The sequence below is a fragment of the Leptidea sinapis genome, chromosome 18 (genome assembly GCF_905404315.1).
Source record: "Leptidea sinapis chromosome 18, ilLepSina1.1, whole genome shotgun sequence".
Taxonomy (NCBI): domain Eukaryota; kingdom Metazoa; phylum Arthropoda; class Insecta; order Lepidoptera; family Pieridae; genus Leptidea; species Leptidea sinapis.
Window position 1 is genome coordinate 4,899,208 of NC_066282.1, and position 19,552 is coordinate 4,918,759.

The window sequence follows — 19,552 nt, forward strand, 5'->3', positions numbered from 1 at the left end:
ACCATGGTACACCAACTCAACCCACGCCCACAACGTACTCGAATCTGTTTAGATTTTCGAATTTATTATGTTTGTTTATTTGAGTTTGAATGTTACAGGGACTTAGCTTTAATATTTTACACAAATAAAATTTGAAAAACACTATTTTATGAACGATGCGGCATTCGAACCCACGACCTCAGGCGTTCCGTGCCGGTGCTCTAACCAACTGAGCTAGCCGTTCGAGTAACGCCTCGCTATAAAATCTTGTTTGCATTGTTCAACTCTCAGGTTGTGGCTTCATCTACAGGATCTACTTTACAGTTGATAACCTGCTCAACCCCAATATTTGCATATTAGGAAATTGACTTGAGATGTCACTCTTGTAAATCTAAACAATATGTTATGTTTTTAAAGTGATAACCCTCACAAATTTTATTTTTTTTCCCTTTATACCGCATCGTTCATAAAATTTTGTTCTTCAAATTTAATTATGTATTAATCCTAGAAGTGAGGGTTATCACTTTAAAAACATAACATATTGTTCAAATTAAGGTTCAAATCAGGTTGAAATTTCAAATTAAGATGAATTACTACCTTATCGACGATAGATGAAAATTATACAAATTAACAAAAATCTTATTTTGCAAATTGAATAATGGAATAATTTATCAAATTAAGTATTGTCATCGGTCCTCGATAAATCTACGTAGTTTGAACGAAATCTGGCCAAAAGTTAAAGTGGGTCAAAATCGCGCCCAAATAAGTCGGTTACAAACAAACATTCACACAAGTGAAGCTAATAAAAAGCGTATAAAAAAGAAATAAACAAAACCTGTTTTTTAAACTGTCACAGCAAATATTTTTCCGATGCAAAGTTGGCGTATTTCATGGAAATGATGAGTATTTAAGTAAATACTGGAAATGACATTAAATTATAATTTAAAGACCGTTTTTCTTTGAAATTGCACAGCAGATCGTAAACAGAACTGTTAAGAACTTTCGTAAATAATGGTACCTACGCCAATTATATTGTAGACTAGCTGAACCAGCAAACGTCGTATTGCCATATAAAGTAAAAAGAAAAAATCAAGAATTAAAAATTTTGGGGTATAAAAAATAGGTGACGACCGGTCTGAGAGATCTACCAGATATTAAATCGTACATAAAATCTACCAAATATAGGTAGCTAAAATTATGTTTGTTATACCTCCTGAGAAAGACAGAAAGATATAAAGATTCTAATTAGTTATTCATTTTAAATTATTCTTTCAATTTGATTTCTGAACGACGAACATGAAAGGGAAAAACAATATTGTTGTTTTATGTAATTCCGAGCATATTCATATATATTCACCTTTTAAACCTTCTCTGGACTTCCACGAATAATTCAAGACCAAAATTTGCCAAATCGCTCCAGCCGTTCTCGAGTTTTAGCGAGACTAACGAACAGCAATTTATTTTTATATATATAGGTAGTTAGTTGTGGGTATTAAGTTAGTAAAAACATTGGTTATTTTAAACTTTTAGCATCGCGTATAATATATATAGATTTTGTATGTCGGCCCTGTTACATGGATCATGGTCACGGCAGAACTGGGTCTAAAAGTAGGTAATGATATTGACACACTTTATACACAAATTATTGCCCTTGCCCCAAATTAGGCATATATAGCCTGTGTTATAGGTTGCAAGACAACGATATATTTAATACAATATACTTACTTAAACATACATAAATTCATATAAACATACATAAATACATTTAAACATCCATGACTCGCAAACAAACATCCATATTCATCATATAAATGCTTGCACCTACCGGGATTCGAACCCGGGACCTCTAGCTTAGTAGGTAGGATCGCTAACCACTCGGCTATACAGGTCGTCAAACACAGTCAAAAATTATATTTTTATTTCTGAAAGCGCTACTGAATACATAGCCTCTTTATATTTTCCATATATATGAGAATAATCCAAGAATATGCAAAATGTTGACTATATCGCTGACAGCACTGTCAATACAATGATAATTCTTAAGTTTTCCGAATGTCAAGCAATCTTGCAAATAAACACGGGGAACGTTATACGTCCGAATAAATCAATTAAAAGCTGTTGCTTTTAAATTATTTATTTATTTTTGGTTTATTCTCAGGTATAACTTTAACAAAGTTTATTGGTAAGGCTGTTAAGTGTGCGTTCCGTTCCGGTTACAAACGAGTTAAATTATCGCGGACAATGTCGCGGGCGGCCACCAGCCAAGTCAACATTTTTATGCTTTTCGTCTTATATTTTGTACCGAGCTTGGCGAGTCTTCACAAGGCATGCTATTAACTTATTTAAAACTTATTAAGACCAAAAGATATCAGTTTATGTATATTTGTTCCTAATAGATGTTAAGTACTTAAAAATACTTTAGAGATTTTAATAAATCTCTCACCCGTATAAAGCTACATAAGAAAATTAGAGGCCTTTACACAAATTATAATATTGTTAGCCAAGGCATCAAAATTCAGCCTAATGGTTTTGACATTAGTGACAGCTGTCAAAATGTCATTAGGATTCCCACAGCATTTAACTATTTACCACCCTTGAGCTTGTCTACTCTTTGTAAGTTTTGTTTTGTATTGATTGAAATAAATAATTTAATGGTGTAGAAAAAAGCTATATAAATTTATTATGATGTTGACCGGGGCGAGTTATTGCTATATTCATATTCTCAGTAATAGTTATGATCAGCGATGCAAATACCGCTTTGATTACTAATGGCATAGCTGTACCGCCAGTACGTAGTACGACTTCCTGGCGACTGCGGAAGTTATCGCACTCCTGCGTTATTGATTCTCGGAACAGTCTCGAATGAATCTCGCAGCTCAATAAAGTGAAATTTAACGGCACAACGACTTGCGGTTACCATTCTTTCCGCGAACAATAACATCGGCGAAAAAAGCATTATACTGACTGTTTCTCATAACAACCCTTGGTTCGGAGGCTTCCGAGGATTAATTACGCGTTCCGAGTAGGGCCGTAGTCTGCTAGCGGCCCATTCGATTCTCGGTAAACTCGAATCGAAAAAGGAGCAAAAACGGACGCGGCTCGTTCCGAGAACTCGCATACCTGCGTCGGCGCACACAACACACCTTCCGACGACGTCTCGAACCGACGCACATTTTCCTAGTAGTTCGTCTTCGACAGAATCTCTTTTTCATATTCCTGTTTTGTTACAAATTTCTCATAAATCTTGCTTGATTGATCGTTGTTATTCTGTACGATTCGTGAAGCTGTCAGCCGTTTTTTGGATTCGTCAACTCAATTAAAACCAATAAAATTTATTATATGACAAACACAGGTTAACCCAACACAGAGCAAGGCAATATACTACTGCATACTATTTATGTGTAGTAAAAACGTGATACTTTTAAATGGAAGTATTTCAAGAGTACTGGCAGAATTTCCGCGTTGGATAGTAAGGCCGTTGACCGAAATAAATGGCAGCGCTTGGATTACCAGAGCTTTATTGAGACTCAGGGATATGATGAGCCTTACGGGTCGTGTCTTGACTGCAAATAATATAGTAAACTAGCTGACCCATCAAACGTTGTATTGCCGATATTAAAATCGCGATACAAAAGTAACTGTTGATCGTAGATGGGTGAAAATTTGAAGTTGTATGTATTTTTTAATGCTGACTCATAATCAAACAAATTAAAAAAAAATGTCAAAAAAATTAAAAAAAAAATCGTGTGGACCACCCTTAACATTTAGGGGGATGAAAAATAGATGTTGTCCGATTCACAGACTTACCAAATATGCACTAAAAATTTCATGAGAATCGGTCAAGCCGTTTCGAAGGAGTTTAACTACAAACACCGCGACATGAGAATTTTATATATTAGATGTATAACTTTTATATAAGTATTCATATAAAATTATTCTTTACTGGAGAGGACGTTCAGTGAAAGTAAAGTAATACGCCCTGCCTATTACTTTGCAGTGCCGCGTGATTCGTGATAGTCCCAAAATTCTGAGCGTAATCGCAGTTGCGCTCCTCACATTGAAACACAAATTCAAATTCAAAAACACTTTATTCATGTAGGTCACAGAAATGACACTTATAAATGTCAAAAAAAAATATAAAAATATTGTTTCTTATTGAATTTACCGCTACTTCGTAAAGGGTTGAGCTAATGAGAAGAAGTAGCAAGAAACTCATTGCCACTCTTTTAAGTCAAGATTTCCATTTTTGGTTGTTTTAAAATGATCACAGGTTGTTAGAGATTAGTAATTTGAATAGCTGTGGTGCCCTTCAGCTGGAAGACGTCCACTGCTGGACAAAAGCCTCCCCCACAGATCTCAACGATGATTAGTCATGCGCTGCTCTAATCCAACGTATTCCGGCCAGCCTATCTTGACCAGATCATCGGTCCATCTTGTCTACCAACACTACCGTCTTTCGGTACGAGGTCGCCACTCGAGGACTTTACTACCCCAACGGCCATCTGTCCGTCGAACTATGTGCCCTGCTCACTGCCACTTTAGTTTCGCAATCATTTGGGCTACGTCGGTGACAAATATATTTAAAAATACGAGATGTAGGACAGATATATCTCTTTCTAAACGAATGTGCGGCCATTCATCTCTTTCTAGAATTCATAATATAAGAATACGTCATAACAGGGGCGGATCTATAAGAGGGCTTATTGAGCAGTACTCAAAAGCCCGGAGCCCATGAATATATGGGCCCCCAGCCCCATTGAAGTGTGACAAAACGGCAATCATTGATAAGACAGGCCCAATAGTCAGCCTAGGGCCCAACACAATAGGGTTGAATTGCAAAAAAACAAATTGTGATTTCACCCTAAAACATTTTTGAAAAGTTATGGACACTACACTATGGAAATTTCTTGAAGGAATTCTTTTTTTATGAAAATAAGGGACATGTCGAGCAGGACGTTAAGCTGATGATAATTGATACGACCTGCCCATTACAATGCAGTGCCGCTCAGGATTCTTGAAAAACCCCAAAAATTCTGAACGGCACTACAACTACGCTTGTCACCTTGAGATATAAGATGTTAAGTCTCATTTGCCCACTAATTTCACTAGCTACGGCGCCCTTCAGCAATTTGCTTACACATTACTGCTTCAAGGCAGAAATAGGCGCCGTTGTGGTACCCATAATCTAGCCGGCATCCTGTGCAAAGGATCCACTGGTCAAGGATCTCTTCCGTCTAATTTACTGACATAAAATAAATCTATAGTATAAATCCTAGAGCTGGCGTTTGAAGAAGTGAGAAGCGCGGGGTGAGAAACGAGGCAGGGTTTGACTATCGATTTATTAGTAAAATTGTGAATTGAATGAACGCACTCGAAAAGAGCCATTGAAATTATTCAATGATTCGATTTTCGACATTGTTTTCTCATCAAAAGTTATGTAAGTTTTTTTAGTAATTATTAAATATCGGTGTATAGCCAGTGTTCGAATTTAAAATAAAAACTATTAAATAAAAAGTATATTGTAGTGTTGTATTTAGGAGAATGGTACGGTATCCTTCGTTAGCAAGGCGACTCGCACTTTTCCGGATTTTAAGCGTTGGCGATAAGCATGATTGTTACTGCGAATACAAATCGTATTTATAGTAACTTAGATAAGTGGAATCTAACAGATATGATAAAGTCAAGAAATAAAACAGTGAGTTTCCTGGATTTCCCCCACAATAAAGTATCACCCAACATATATTTATAGTATACTGGCTGACCCGGCAGACGTTGTTCTGTACATAATAAATAAAATACTGTTTTTTTATGAATCCGCCAATAATATTTCAAAACATCAAGAATCATTTCGTAAAAAATGCTCCCTGTTGTTATAATGAAATTGTTTCACAGCGGAAGTGTCAAACCGTGCGTCACTAAATCCTCTCATAGAAAATATGTCCATACAAAACAAATATTGAAAATAAAAATAACTATGGGTCCCAAATCGAAATAAAAACTATCCTATCTTTCAAGTTGGACTAAACTGCACTCCATGAAGTAATCCTCATTTAAATCCGTTCATTAGTTTAGGAGTCCATCGCGGACAAACAACGTGTCACGTAATTTATATATAGTAAGATGTATTAAATGTTTTGTTAATGATTCTTTAGGACCAAGACCCTCTTCTGTCCATTACAAAATTAAATCCTAACACTGAAATCGACCTTAATTTAACAAATCCAGTTATTAATTAAACTTGTTTAATTAGTATCCGATATCCAGTTATTAATTGAACTTGTTCAAGTATAATTAATTTATCCAATCAATTCAGAGCGCAACGGTGGACAGAGCTAATTGAAAATGGAAACATGTTTACAGTTCTGTGAATTTATTCCAAACCGCATTTCAAAATAGCTTTGCATAGTGTGACTACGTAGCCTGTGGGTAGATTGAAATTTGTATTTGGGAAATATTGGCGGTAAACGGACTGAATATATTGACAGATATTGGATTCAATACGGGCGGTAATTGTCGATTTGATAAAGCATTAAATTTAGCTTAACATAGCTTTGTGTGTATGTATGTAACAGAGTTTAATCGTGATTTTCGACCCCTTCATAAAGTTAATCAGACATAAGATTTGAAAATGCACACCAGCCTAGCGAAACTCTTAAGAAAAAAGCGACTGTATAAAACGTGCAGTCATTGCTAGATTGACAGATGACGGCTATAATCTTGTGAAAAAACGGAGATACTACTACTACGTTTTGACTGTTCGCTTTCAAACTTAGCCGGATTATACTTTTGTGTCATAATATTATTGTCATTACTAATATTTCAAACTTATGTCAAATCACTGCACGTTTCATACTAATCTAAATTTAAACTTTTACTTAGGCAGTCCCATCTCTGAATACACTTATCAAGGCCCGATGAAAGTCCAATAATGTATATAGTCTCTCATTTTTCTTAGCAGGGTCTTGAGGATTAGTGGTTTTTTTTATGTCTGACACCCGGTGGCCGGTAGTGTATGTGCCAAAGACCACGCGCTGTTAATACAAACGCACACTATTATAAGTCAATTATTCGTAACTTCGAAATTAACATCGTTTAAAGAGAAATAGTTTCAATAAACAGTCAAATTAACTTAATATCACTCTTTAACAGAAAACTATCATAAAAGTAGAAAATAATTTTCAATATTACGTCAAAATTAATTATATTGTGATTATCAACTAAAAAATGTATTTTACTGTAAAAACACAAGTTAATTTTTTTTTATACTTATTGTGTACAACAACTCAATAAAATTTATGGTCCTAAATACTGTAGGTACTCCTTAGTACACCTAGCCGTGAAATTTGGCGATCGCTAAGCAATGTCTGATCCATATTCGTAATAATCATTCTAAAATTCTTAATTCGAATTCATTTTTTAAATGGATCAATGTAATCGCTTTGAATTGTCAGGCTTAGAATTACCATGGCTTCGCTGCCGCGAATCAGCGGAGAAGAAGCCACAAGAAACTTAGTGAGCAATTTTTTTTTGTGATCACATATAACATAGAGACTCAAAACGATTTACAATCTGTGTGTATTTAGCCTGGACGGCTAAACGCAATGATTACCAAACAGATTTAATTAAAATTTTGCAGGAATGAATAGATCGGGACTAAAGGCTACATATTATCATGCTAGACGCAGGCACAGTATTTTTGCTGCTTTAAGCATCCTAACAAAAACCTTAAAAAATATTCTATGTACAGCTTTTACTTAGATATGTATTTTTTTATAAAAATAAGGGACGAGACGAGCAGGACGTTCAGCTGCTGGTAATTGATACGCCTTGCCCATTACAATGCAGTGCTCAGGATTCTTGAAAAACCCAAGAATCCTGAGCGGCACTACAACTGCGCTCGTCTCCTTGTACATAAGATCTCAATCTAAGTCTCATTTGCCCAGTAATTTCACTAGCTACGGCGCCTATCAGACCGAAACACGATAATGTTTACACATCACTGCTTCACGGTAGAAATAGGCGCCGTTGTGGTACCCATAATCTAGCCGGCATCCTGTGCAAAGGAGCCTCCCACTGGTGTTACGATGTATGCTGTGCTGTATGATATGCATAGATAATTTATTTAATTATATGTGCTGATAAATAAGTAGCTTCCTAAACAATTTGTTATGTCTTTAAAGTGATAACCCTCACTTCTAGGATTAATACACAAATAAAATTTGAAAAACAAAATTTTATGAACGAAGAAGAAAATCTTATGAAGCCACAACCCGGAGAGTTGAACAAAGCAAACAGAATTTTATAACCAGGCGGTACTCGAACGGTTGGCTCAGTTGGTTAGAGCACCGGCACGGAACGCCGGAGGTCGTGGGTTCGAATCCCGCATCGTTCATAAAATTTGGTTTTTCAAATTTTAAGTAGCTTCCTGTTCGTACAGATAAGGCGATGAGAAAAGATTCATTATATCGCCGCGGTTAGAAATACTTCAATACAAACCTTAGAACAATCATGCATACAACCACGATAATACAGGTTTCTACGAAGGACCATTGTTTGTTATGCGGTACATTACGGCAACTTAAAAGCATACATTACTTGAAAGTACGTTTGTAATACATGCCCCTGCGATTATCGTTTACGATCATGTTCTAGGAAGGATCGCAGATGTATGAATAGCACGATACGAATAACAATAATATTAACATATTGACTGTTGCTTCTCAATATATTCTTGATAATGTAATGTATGTTCATAGGCACATAAGTGAATTTGCCAGAAACTGTCATAACCATAATGTTAACACCAGTTACAGACATAAGCTTATAATGCCTACTACTCGACTTAGTCGAGTTAGCAAGTCTTTTGTGGGGCGATGTATATGCTTTTACAACAGGATCCCAGAAAATGTTCAAAGCAAAAGTATTACGTTATTCATAAGAATTGTTAAAAAACGTTTGTGTGGTAAAGGTTACTATAACATAAATGACTTTCTTAATGATACCACAGATTGGGAATGGAGCGACCGCCCTCAGGCTATTAAATAATAAGTTTAATTGTACAATGTTACTTTGTTACTTTGTAAATGTTACTTTGTTACTTTGTTAATGTTACTTTAATTGTAAAACATATTTTTGATGAAAAACAAAAGCCCGCTGAGTTTGTTGCACCCATTCTTCTCAGGCCTGAGGCATTCATTTTGGAATGGATGGTAGTTTTTTGACTTTCAATAAGTGATTTCACATCCTATTTTGAATAAAAATATTTGAATTATACCTATAATGGCAGGGCACCATTGTTTAGAGATGTATCTTTGGCGGTGTCATTTAATGATGATGCTAAGATCCCGGGCCCTGTTTTACAGCAGGACCTCTTTCATCCGAACTCCGAAAATTAACCCCTCGTTCGGAGTACTGGAACGTTCGGATTAAAGTACAGATTATGTAAAGGGTATAATGTATTTACGAAATAAATAGTGTTGTGACATTTTATATTATAATATTCATCTATAAACGTAATATTTATGACACTTTTTAAGGTAGTGTAGTTCTTTGTGATATTTAAAGATAAATAGAAAGCTCGCAATTAACGTAAAAGCTTTTTTTTCTGGCACAGGATTTTTTTTACGGAAATAAGGGATGAGACGAGCATGACGTTCAATCAATGATCACACATTACTGTTTTAGGGCAGAAACAGGCGCCGTTGTGGTACACATAATCTAGCCGGCATCAAAGGAGCCTCCCTCTGGTGCAGAAATAGGCGCTGTCGAAATATGTCTACTTGTTCAGTTCATTCATTTAGTGATTTAGGCGTTTGGATTACAGACGTGTTCGGATTATGTCTGTTTTAACTTTTAAATATAGATACTTATGACAATTCATATCCAATGAAATATACTAATCAATCCAGCAAATAATAAAAGAAAAATAAGTTTATTTAAGATAAATATCATCCATATCTTAATACTATGTTAGTAAATCCCAATATTTCTAGACAAGTTCGTTGCCAGCAATATAAATGAAATGAAATGAAATATATCTTTATTGCACACCACAAAATAATGAAACATAACAAAAATCGAGACGAGCGATTTCTACCAGGCAACCTGTAATGAATCAGTTATAGTTGAAAAGATAACAGAAGGTGGTAAGAAATTGAATGATATAATTCATAATCAAAGGATAGTATCTCTAACTTCAGAGCAGCGATGTAGATTTATGTCGGATAATGGCATGGAGACCATCAACTTGCCGAAAAGGATCACCAGCCGAGCGACCTTGACTGAAACCGGAACCGGTTGTTAATTATTGACCCCACAAATTTGGAGAAAATTGAGGTGATGGCGATTAGGCGTTAGTTGGACGGCACTCATAGCTAATATAATTCGACTATATTTCATATATATATATATATATTAATTCAAATTTATAATATTATATTAAATGCGTTCCTTTTTATTCGCTTTATATTAGCTTCACCTGTATGTTTGTATGTATGTTTGTAACCGACTTCTTTGGGCGCGATTTTGACCCACTTTAAACGGCTAGATTTCGTTCAAACTTTGTAGATTTATCAAGGACCGATGACATTACACTAATTTGACTAAAAAATGAAAAATAAATAATAGTTAAAAAAAACTAAAAAGCACGCTTTACATAAAATTCAACTAAAAATAGATTTCTACACCCTTTTTTTATTTTTTTTTAACTATTATTTATTTAAAGTGAATTTTTTTAGTCCATCTAACTCATGTCGTATTACAGCCGTCCGTGGAGTAGTGAAATCATTAATTTCAACTACTGCTTTCAAGACAGCTTGGCCGAGGAGTCTGAGGAGCCAGATTTAAGCTCTGGTTCCCCGGAGGAGCGGGTGTTCGAACCCAAAATCTGGCAATGGTTTTTTTTTACATTTCATCTTTATTTTACGAATAAGTAAATAAAGAATAAGAATTATAAATATTAATTTATATTTTTTTTCCGATTATTATGCTGATATAAATATTTTTCTTTGTCAATAATGATTCCACAGATTGAGAATGGAGCGACCGCCTTTAGGCTATTAAATAATAAGTTTAATTGTTTATTACTTTGTAAACATATTTTTTTATAAAAAAAAGCCCGCTTTGTTTGCGTTTGCGCCCATTTCAATAAGTAATGTCACATCCTATCTATACATCTATTAACATACATATAAATAAAATTGGACTGTCTGTTTGTATATTGAAATAATGTTTATGAATATATATACGGTACGATACATACACCAAAATAACATCTTTTACAATTTTTGTCTGTCTGTCTATCTGTTTGTTCCGGCTAATCTCTGAAATGGCTGGACCGATTTTGACGGGTCTTTTATTGGCAGGTAGCTAATGTAGCACGAGTAACTAGCCTACGTATATATTAGAAAAATTCTTTTATTTTAGAAAAATAAAGTAATGTTGCAATGTCCAAGAAACGATCTAACTCTAAAAATAATTTATATGGCAAAACAACGTTTGCCGGGCCAGCTAGTTTTAAATAACACTATTTGAATTTGAAGTTTCACTTACATCATGGTTTCATAAATCCACACATTTTTTTTTCTTTTGTGCCTAAATAAACGCTAGAGTACCAGGAAGATCACAAAAGAACCAATTTCCTGAACTATTAAATAGCCTCGTGTTGATCCGTGGAAGGAGACAATAGTTTTTTGCAGGTTATCGTCCAAAGCCGATGTCACTGAGGCTATTGTTCTCCGATGATTATATTCGAGGAACTATCTATTATCTAAACAGTAATTGTTGCGATACTTGGAATTGGGAAGGAAAAGTATTTTAGGTATCGCGGTCATTTAATTAGTAAGGTCAAAGTGTCAGACAGGCAAATTATGTATGAAAATAGATTACCTGGAAATGATAGTTACATAGATGTAAAAGTACTAGATGTGCACTTAGTAAATATTATCTTAATATATATAAATTACGTGACACGTTGTTTGTCCGCGATGGACTCCTAAACTAAAGAACAGATTTTAATGGGGATTACTTCATGGAGTGCAGTTTGATCCAACTTGAGAGATAGTATAGTTTTTATTTAGATTTGGGACCCATAATTATTTTTGTTTTTAATATTTATTTTGTATGACAAATTTTCTATGAGAGAATTTTGTTTTTAGTTTTTTAATTATCTACAGAACAACGTCTGTCAGGTCAGCTAGTAGAATACTAAGAAATGATAGTTACATAGATGTAAAAGTACTACATGTGCACTTAGTAAATATTATATGTTGGCGGTAGATAAAACTTTATTTAAAAACTTAATTGTAAAACTTTAAAACAATTTTATATAGTTAGAAATAGCGTTTGTTTCTTCCATATATGGTAGCTTTTAATTGGCCTTATGTTATTCAGATGTTAAAACTGTATTATGTTTGCGGCTGTAAGCTTCCCTAATAAATTAAATTGTTATTTTTGGCGCGTCAGGGAAAAATTATTAGATTAAACTCATACGATGCGCGATAGCTTTTAAATTATAGCTCTACATATTTAGAATAACTTTACAAATAGTCTATAATATATCATATTCTATGTTTTTTATATAAATAAAATGACAAGGTATGTATGTTTGTGTTCCGGTACCATAGATCAGATTGAGATGAAACTTTAAATTTATAATAATAATAATAAATACCTAAAATCTCTATAACTGCATTAGTTACTTATTCTTTCAATTAGGGATTCTTTCACATTGATTGGTCAATGTGTGTTCGTTTGTTGGCTATTTAATATTCAAAACACTAAGGAGCTATTTCCAAGCGTGGCTGACTGTTTACGACTTCTCAATCAAAATCGGTTACAGTAACAGTAGGTTCAAAGTCAAAGTCAAATAAACTTAATTCTTCTAAGCGCCTTTGAATCGTCATAAAAAAATATTTAAGTAATTTGAATTACTAATCTACTACTTATATCGTTTCGGAAAAAGTAGAGTTATCAATTGTAGCAACTAGATTTTTTTTTAAAACCTGAATACATAGTTTTATATTATAAACATTAAGAAACAGTAACCCCCTTATTCATAATGGTCCGCTAAATTAAAACAGCTGCTAAAGAGTGTTTTTTCTCATTCTGACTCAGGTCAATAAAAGAAGACAGAGTGAGAATTGGCAATGCTTTAAGTTAGCAGACTTATGAATAAGGGGGTAAGCCTTTAGTCTATCGTTAACAATAAGCTCTATCCACACGTCTTGGTAAGTTTAATGATAATAATTACAGTTTATTTTTTATATTAATTTTTTCCTCCCACTTTTTTAAACATAAATACCCAAATCAAATCAAATCAAAATCAATTTATTCACGTAGGTCACGGAAATGACACTTATGAATGTCAAAAAAATATTTTTCTTATTGAATCTACCGCTACTTCGTAGAGGGTTGAGCTAATGATAAGAAGTAGCAAGAAACTCATTGCCACTCTTTTATATCAAGATTTACATTTACATCGATTTACAAATCATTTCAATTATAATATAATATGTAAAATAATGCAACAGACACACTCAAAGGTCAAATTGTCAATTTCTTACACGAGTAAGTCAAAAAAGTAAATGTAAATTAATACAAAAGTTATTTAGTACAGTAGCTGCATCATCCACATACACCGTAAATAAATACATAAATACTTACCTACCATTTGCTTTTTTGTTACTTCTATTCCGTTCTAAAACTACTTAGTTTCCAATGATATGAACGCTTTCTCTCTGTGGGTCCCAAAATACATACAAGCTCGCCATTCTCCATAACTTAAGATTAATTCAGCAGTTTTGGAGTGATTGAGTAACAAAGAAACAAACAAACGTTAATATTTTAATATATAACTTATAGGCTTTAAAAGTTTATTGCTAATTGAAATGAAGCCTATTAAAAATAGAAAATTATTAAGTACCTAACTTAAATTTGACAAGAAAATTTATGAACGATGTGGGATTCGAACCCGCAACGAAAGAGCGACATCTCAAGTCATTTCCTAATATGCAAATATTGGAGTTGAGCAGGTTATCAACTGTAAAGTAGATCCTGTAGATGAAGCCACAACCTGAGAGTTGAACAAGACATCTCAAGATTTATGATCCTTACGTCACTCAAACGGTTGGCTCAGTTGCAAGAGCGCTCGCACGGAACGCGAGAGGTAGCGGGTTCGAATCCCGCATCGTTCATAAATTTTGTTTTCAAATTTTATTTGTGTATTCATACCAGAAGTTAGGGTTATCATTTTACAAAAAAAATAACAAATCGTTAAGTATCTATCGATATTTTTAACTACAGAAAGACAATTCCAATTCGTTTAATGGTGTCTTGATATTCGACATTCTACATAATATATTTTTCTTCATTTACATTATGTTAATACAGTCGTTTGAAATGCATTACGAGAACCATTACACAATTGTAACGAGTTATGATGTTGCAACAACGTAGTTTTTGTGTGAAACTTATGAGCAACCATATATTACAACATTATTAACTATACTTGAACAGAAAACATCGGATAGGGTTACTATTTCATTTCAGTTTTCTTGACGACCCGTAGAGCCGAGTGGTTAGCGATCCTACCTACTAAGCTAGAGGTCCCGGGTTCGAATCCCGGTAGGTGCAAGCATTTATATGATGAATATGGATGTTTGTTTCAGAGTCACGGATTTTTATATGTTTATATCTATTTATGTATGTTTAAGTAAGTATATTGTATTAAATATACCGTTGTCTTGCAACCCATAACACAGGCTATATGCCTAATTTGGGGCAAGATAATTTGTGTAAGAGTGTGTCAATATTATTATTTCGTAATTTGAAAAGTCCTGACAAAAAACCATGTCATTTCGATAAAACTCCGGACTTTTTAAGTTGACCTCGTTTAGATTTCGTTTCTCTTAAACACTTATTTCATATTACTTTATTACTTATGCAGTTTTATTACTATTATTATTAATTACTCCATCCCCATACAAACTTTCAAACCCTTTTTCACCCCTTTAAGGGTGGAATATTCAAAAATCCCTTCTAAGTGGATACTTGCGTTATGTAAACTACCTGTTGTGAAAAAATCAGCTTTCTAGGTTCAACGGTTTGGGCTGGGCGTTGATTTAAGTGAGTGAATCAGTCAGTCAGGACTTTTACGTTTATATATATAGATTTGGGCAATTTTTATTTATATCTTTTAGGATACTTTTCAAATAATACACATACAAAGTACAAACTGCTCTTTCCTGCTCGCTCTTCTATGATACAGCGCTTATCCCTTGTTATTGTAGACAGTCTTTTTAATAGTATTTCCCTGTGAACTTTAATCTCCTGTTTGATCCCCATGTAGGTCAAAATTTCAAAAATGCTCGAATAAATGTCTATAAATTATTTCTTATCAAGTGCCTTAATACAATGGTTTTATCTTCGATAATGACGAATTTCCATACAAACTGCCATTCCCTATTTCAACCCCTCCATATATTTTTTTTTGCAAGAAAAGCTAGCGTATGTCCTTTTTAGCGTATGCTCTAGTCAAATTTTTCCTCTTTATAATCTATACTAATATTATAAAGCTGCAGTGTTTGTTTGTTTGTTTGAACGCGCTAATCTCTGGTACTACTGGTCCGATTTGAATGATTCTTTCTTTTTTTTTCAAAATTAGGGATCCGTAATAAAATTGCTATTTTGTAACACAAGGTGTAAAAACGAAAACCTATTTAGCGTGCGCTACAAAAACTATTGACAATAGAACAAAATGATGTACAGGCTATATTTTATTACTTATAAAACTATCGCGTGAATTATACTTTATATGGCTAAACAACGTTTGCCGGGTCAGCTAGTATTAGTATAGAAGTATAGATTATTTTGGCGTATTCTATGAGTTTTATAGATGATAATATACATGAAAATAATTACCGGTGGCAATGGCAAATACGAATAACCTATTATTATACAAATTATTATTGTTAATATAAGTTTTATAAACACCGTTGCTAAGATAGATCATATTATAAGTTAGTTAAATACGGATATATTTATTATTAATGATTAATTATTTAACTGAGGACGTGCAAAATAACAAATTATTATTTCAATCTGTTATTAAAGCAATCATATACTAAATAATATCAAATTATTGATTCATTAAGTACCTACCTATAATTGATATCGCGAAATAGAACCTTAAAAACAAATAAATACCTATGCAAATAAACTAAACACGTGTTCCAAATATGGACGAATGAACGATTAAAATTCTATTGTGTTATGTAGAGCAGATGAGACAAAATGATAACAGTTGGCGCCATCTATTTACGTCAGGATGGTTTATTTTTGACGTAAAAATCAACATAAGTGGCAGGATGCGGTGTATCTATTTATAAAATGAATAATATTATATTAGAAATCTCACCTGGTAGTTTAACCACCATTTGAGGTGTGAAAGGTTGGTTGGGATCCAATGTAAACGCCTTAATTAACAACCAAACACTAAAACACGTCCACTAATTCTTCAAATCCACTTTACGACTTGTTTTGCTTCCTCGTAAACCGTTTATACAGTTTCGTGGAACACTGGAGAAATTAATTTGCAGAAATCAATCGTCGCTGGCGGTTCGGTCGCATGCCGCTACAGAAAGGTATTCTAAGAAGCCGTAAATTCAATTTCACTTGTATTTATGGTCTCGAAACGAAAGGTGAAAGGTTGGGAATGTTAACCGCGACAACGTAAGCTCTCTCTCGAGTACGAAAGTGAACTGAACTCGCCGACTCAGAGTCGGAACTGACTGAGACAACTTAGTAAACGTTGTAGGCGATACAAATACGAATAAGCGCGGGAAACATCGCCAACGTAGAGCCGAACGCAGGGTCGCCCTCGCTGCTCGTGTGTGAGGCGAATGCCGACTCGACCACTGTTCCGAGAACTGCCAACCTTGGTCTGCCGTTTCCAAGAAATTATAACAACATTATCTATATATTAAATAATTCTTGAATACAAAGTACCGTTGATAATGCTGGCTATACATCTATAATTGTGATCTTTGAAAGCTATTGTTGGTTATTTTTGTGTGTTTTCAATTAATCATGTATGTTATCATAGCGTAGCCTTTAGCCTTATTTGTAGTAGAAAGTAGAGCGTGGTAAAGGTCGTTCACATTTGGATTTATTAGAAGGAAGGGCTGAAAGCGCCACTTTTAGGATGTTTTGATATTATTATGTCGAATGAAATAGCCCTTTAATTACGCCATCAGGAGACGGCCAGGTGAAAGATAATTTTATTTAATTAGGCGTTACTTTGCGGAAATCCATAATTATACAAATGATTTAAGTTTTCTTTAGTGTTAATTCCGCCAATATTTGCTTTTAAAACAATTCGACACGTGTTTCGCCTCTACACGAGGCATCCTCAGGACGTGTTGTCTCGCCAAAATGTGGCACGAGACTGAGTCAGTCATTTTGAAGATGTTTGATCAACGGTAATAATTTATCCTCGCACAAAATTTGAAAAGTGTAGAATTTACAAAGCCAAAACCTTAACAATAATAATCGTTAATGGTTAATTATTCACATTTTGGAAGTCCAGACGAGATGGCATTGAGAACGAGCAGATGGCCCATCTATTGTTAAACGGATCTGCCCATAGCAGTGACATTAAATACACAGTCGTTATTTATCATAGAAATTATAAAGAATGAAGGCGTTGCCTTCTATGATATGACCTCGATCACATCTAGGGTTGTCAATATTTTCGGGAAGAAATAGAGTACGTAGGTCACACTAAAAGTTTTGCGTAACTTAAAAAAAACATGTTATAACCAAAATATTATGTTTATTACTTTTCAAAATACTCTCCTTTACATTTTAAACATTTTTTCATGCGATCAAACCATTTTTTAAAAAGGCATGTTTTCTACGTGCTGATTGAACGCTATCACTGCCTCTTCGGAATTGGTAAAAGTGAAACCTCTCATAAAATCTTTGATTTTGGAGAAAATACAGATATCACAGGGTGCTAGGTCGGGGCTATCTGCAGGATGGGTGACGAGTTGTACTTTTTCAGAAGCTAAAAATGACTTAGTTTTGTTGGCAGTGTGTGAAGAAGCGTTGTCATGATGTTAACACCCTGGGAAACCAAACGGTAGAATACCATTCGGCATTAACACTCTTTTGACTTCAAGTGGAATTGTACATATGGAACCCGCTGAGAAAAAAATGCGATCATTGTTTTACCAACGTTTCTCGCTTGCCTCACTTTTGTAGAGGCCTGTTTTCATTTTCTAACACCCATTAACAAGATTGTTGTTATTTTTCGGGTTCAAAATAATAAATCTACTTTTTGTCTCCTGTAACAATGTCATAAACAGCATTAGAATGTCCGTGGTCGTACTTCCTTAGCATCTGTGAGCACGCGTGCCCGCTTCTGCTCCGCTGTCAGTTCGTGAGGGATCCAACGACAACAAAATTTCCGAACTTTCAATTCTACGTGTAAAATTTTCTGAATTTGGCTCATAGCAATCACCAATAGTCCTCGAATTGTCTTATAGGTAATCCGTGGGTTTTCTTCAATTAGCCGCTTAACAGTAGCCACATTATTTTCGTTGACGGCAGTTGAAGGCCGCCCTTCACGAAATTCGTCATGTAAAGAAACCCGACTTCTCTCAAATTCAGCAAACCATCGGCATCACGGTGCTCAAGCAAGATGCTTCTCTCCCAGAAGCATTTTGACTACCAGCGGCATAGTCTTTCGGAGAGAGAGAACTTTTAAAACCATAAAAAATCATCGCTCTAAAATCTTATCGACTTAATTCCATTTTCGTTGCGTACGTAAAACTTTGATGTGTGATAAAAACAATTGACAAATGATTTCCCGCCAATTGTTTTTTTTTTATTACTAAGAAGGTTGCAACGTCTCAAAAAATATAACGAAATTCAAATAGTTCCGATTAGGTAGAAGTGCAAAACTTTTAGTGTGCCCCCAATACATGTATTAGGATAATAACTCTACCATCTGGATGCGTGGTGTTCCTCCACTGTGCGGTTTTCAAAGAGCTATCTTCCACGTAAAACCAAGCTGTGGAATGAGCTTCTTTGTGTGGTGTTTCCGAGACGTTACGACATACGTTCCTTCAAAAAAAGCAAATTACGAAACACCTTTCTGTAAAGCCGGCGACAGTCCTATGATTATTCTGGTGTTGCAAGAGAATGTGGGCGGCGGTGATCACTTAACACCAGGTGACCAGACGAATCACAGGCGCGTTGCCAGCCACTAAGTAAGTTATATGCGCTTTTTTTGTACCAATTACAAAAGCATCTGCACTATCTGGTCTGGCCCACTCCAGTATCAGCTCGATCCATTTGACCGCGTGCAATGCAGAACAGCTCGAACTGTCGGGGACCCAGTGCTCTGTGAACGGCTGGATCACTTGGCGTTGTGTAGAGACGTCGTTTCATTGTGTGTCTTTTTATCCGCATTTTTCACGGGGAGTGTTCCGAAGAGGTGTTTCACCTGATTTCTGCCGCCGAATTCCACCTTCTTCCACGACACGCCACGCCACGAGTTAGGATATCATCC

At 34.8% G+C, this 19,552-nt stretch overlaps 1 protein-coding gene across 1 annotated transcript in view; it reads right to left on the reverse strand.

Moving 5' to 3' along the window:
- LOC126969448 (suppressor of cytokine signaling 2-like) overlaps positions 1–16,794 on the reverse strand; it is a 40,012-nt gene extending 23,218 nt beyond the window's left edge. The window contains exon 1 of the mRNA XM_050814879.1: positions 16,394–16,794. Within this exon, the coding sequence (XP_050670836.1) occupies positions 16,394–16,412 (19 nt within the window). The 5' untranslated portion in view covers positions 16,413–16,794. The remainder of the gene's footprint in view (positions 1–16,393) is intronic.
- Between the last annotated feature and the right edge of the window lie 2,758 nt (positions 16,795–19,552).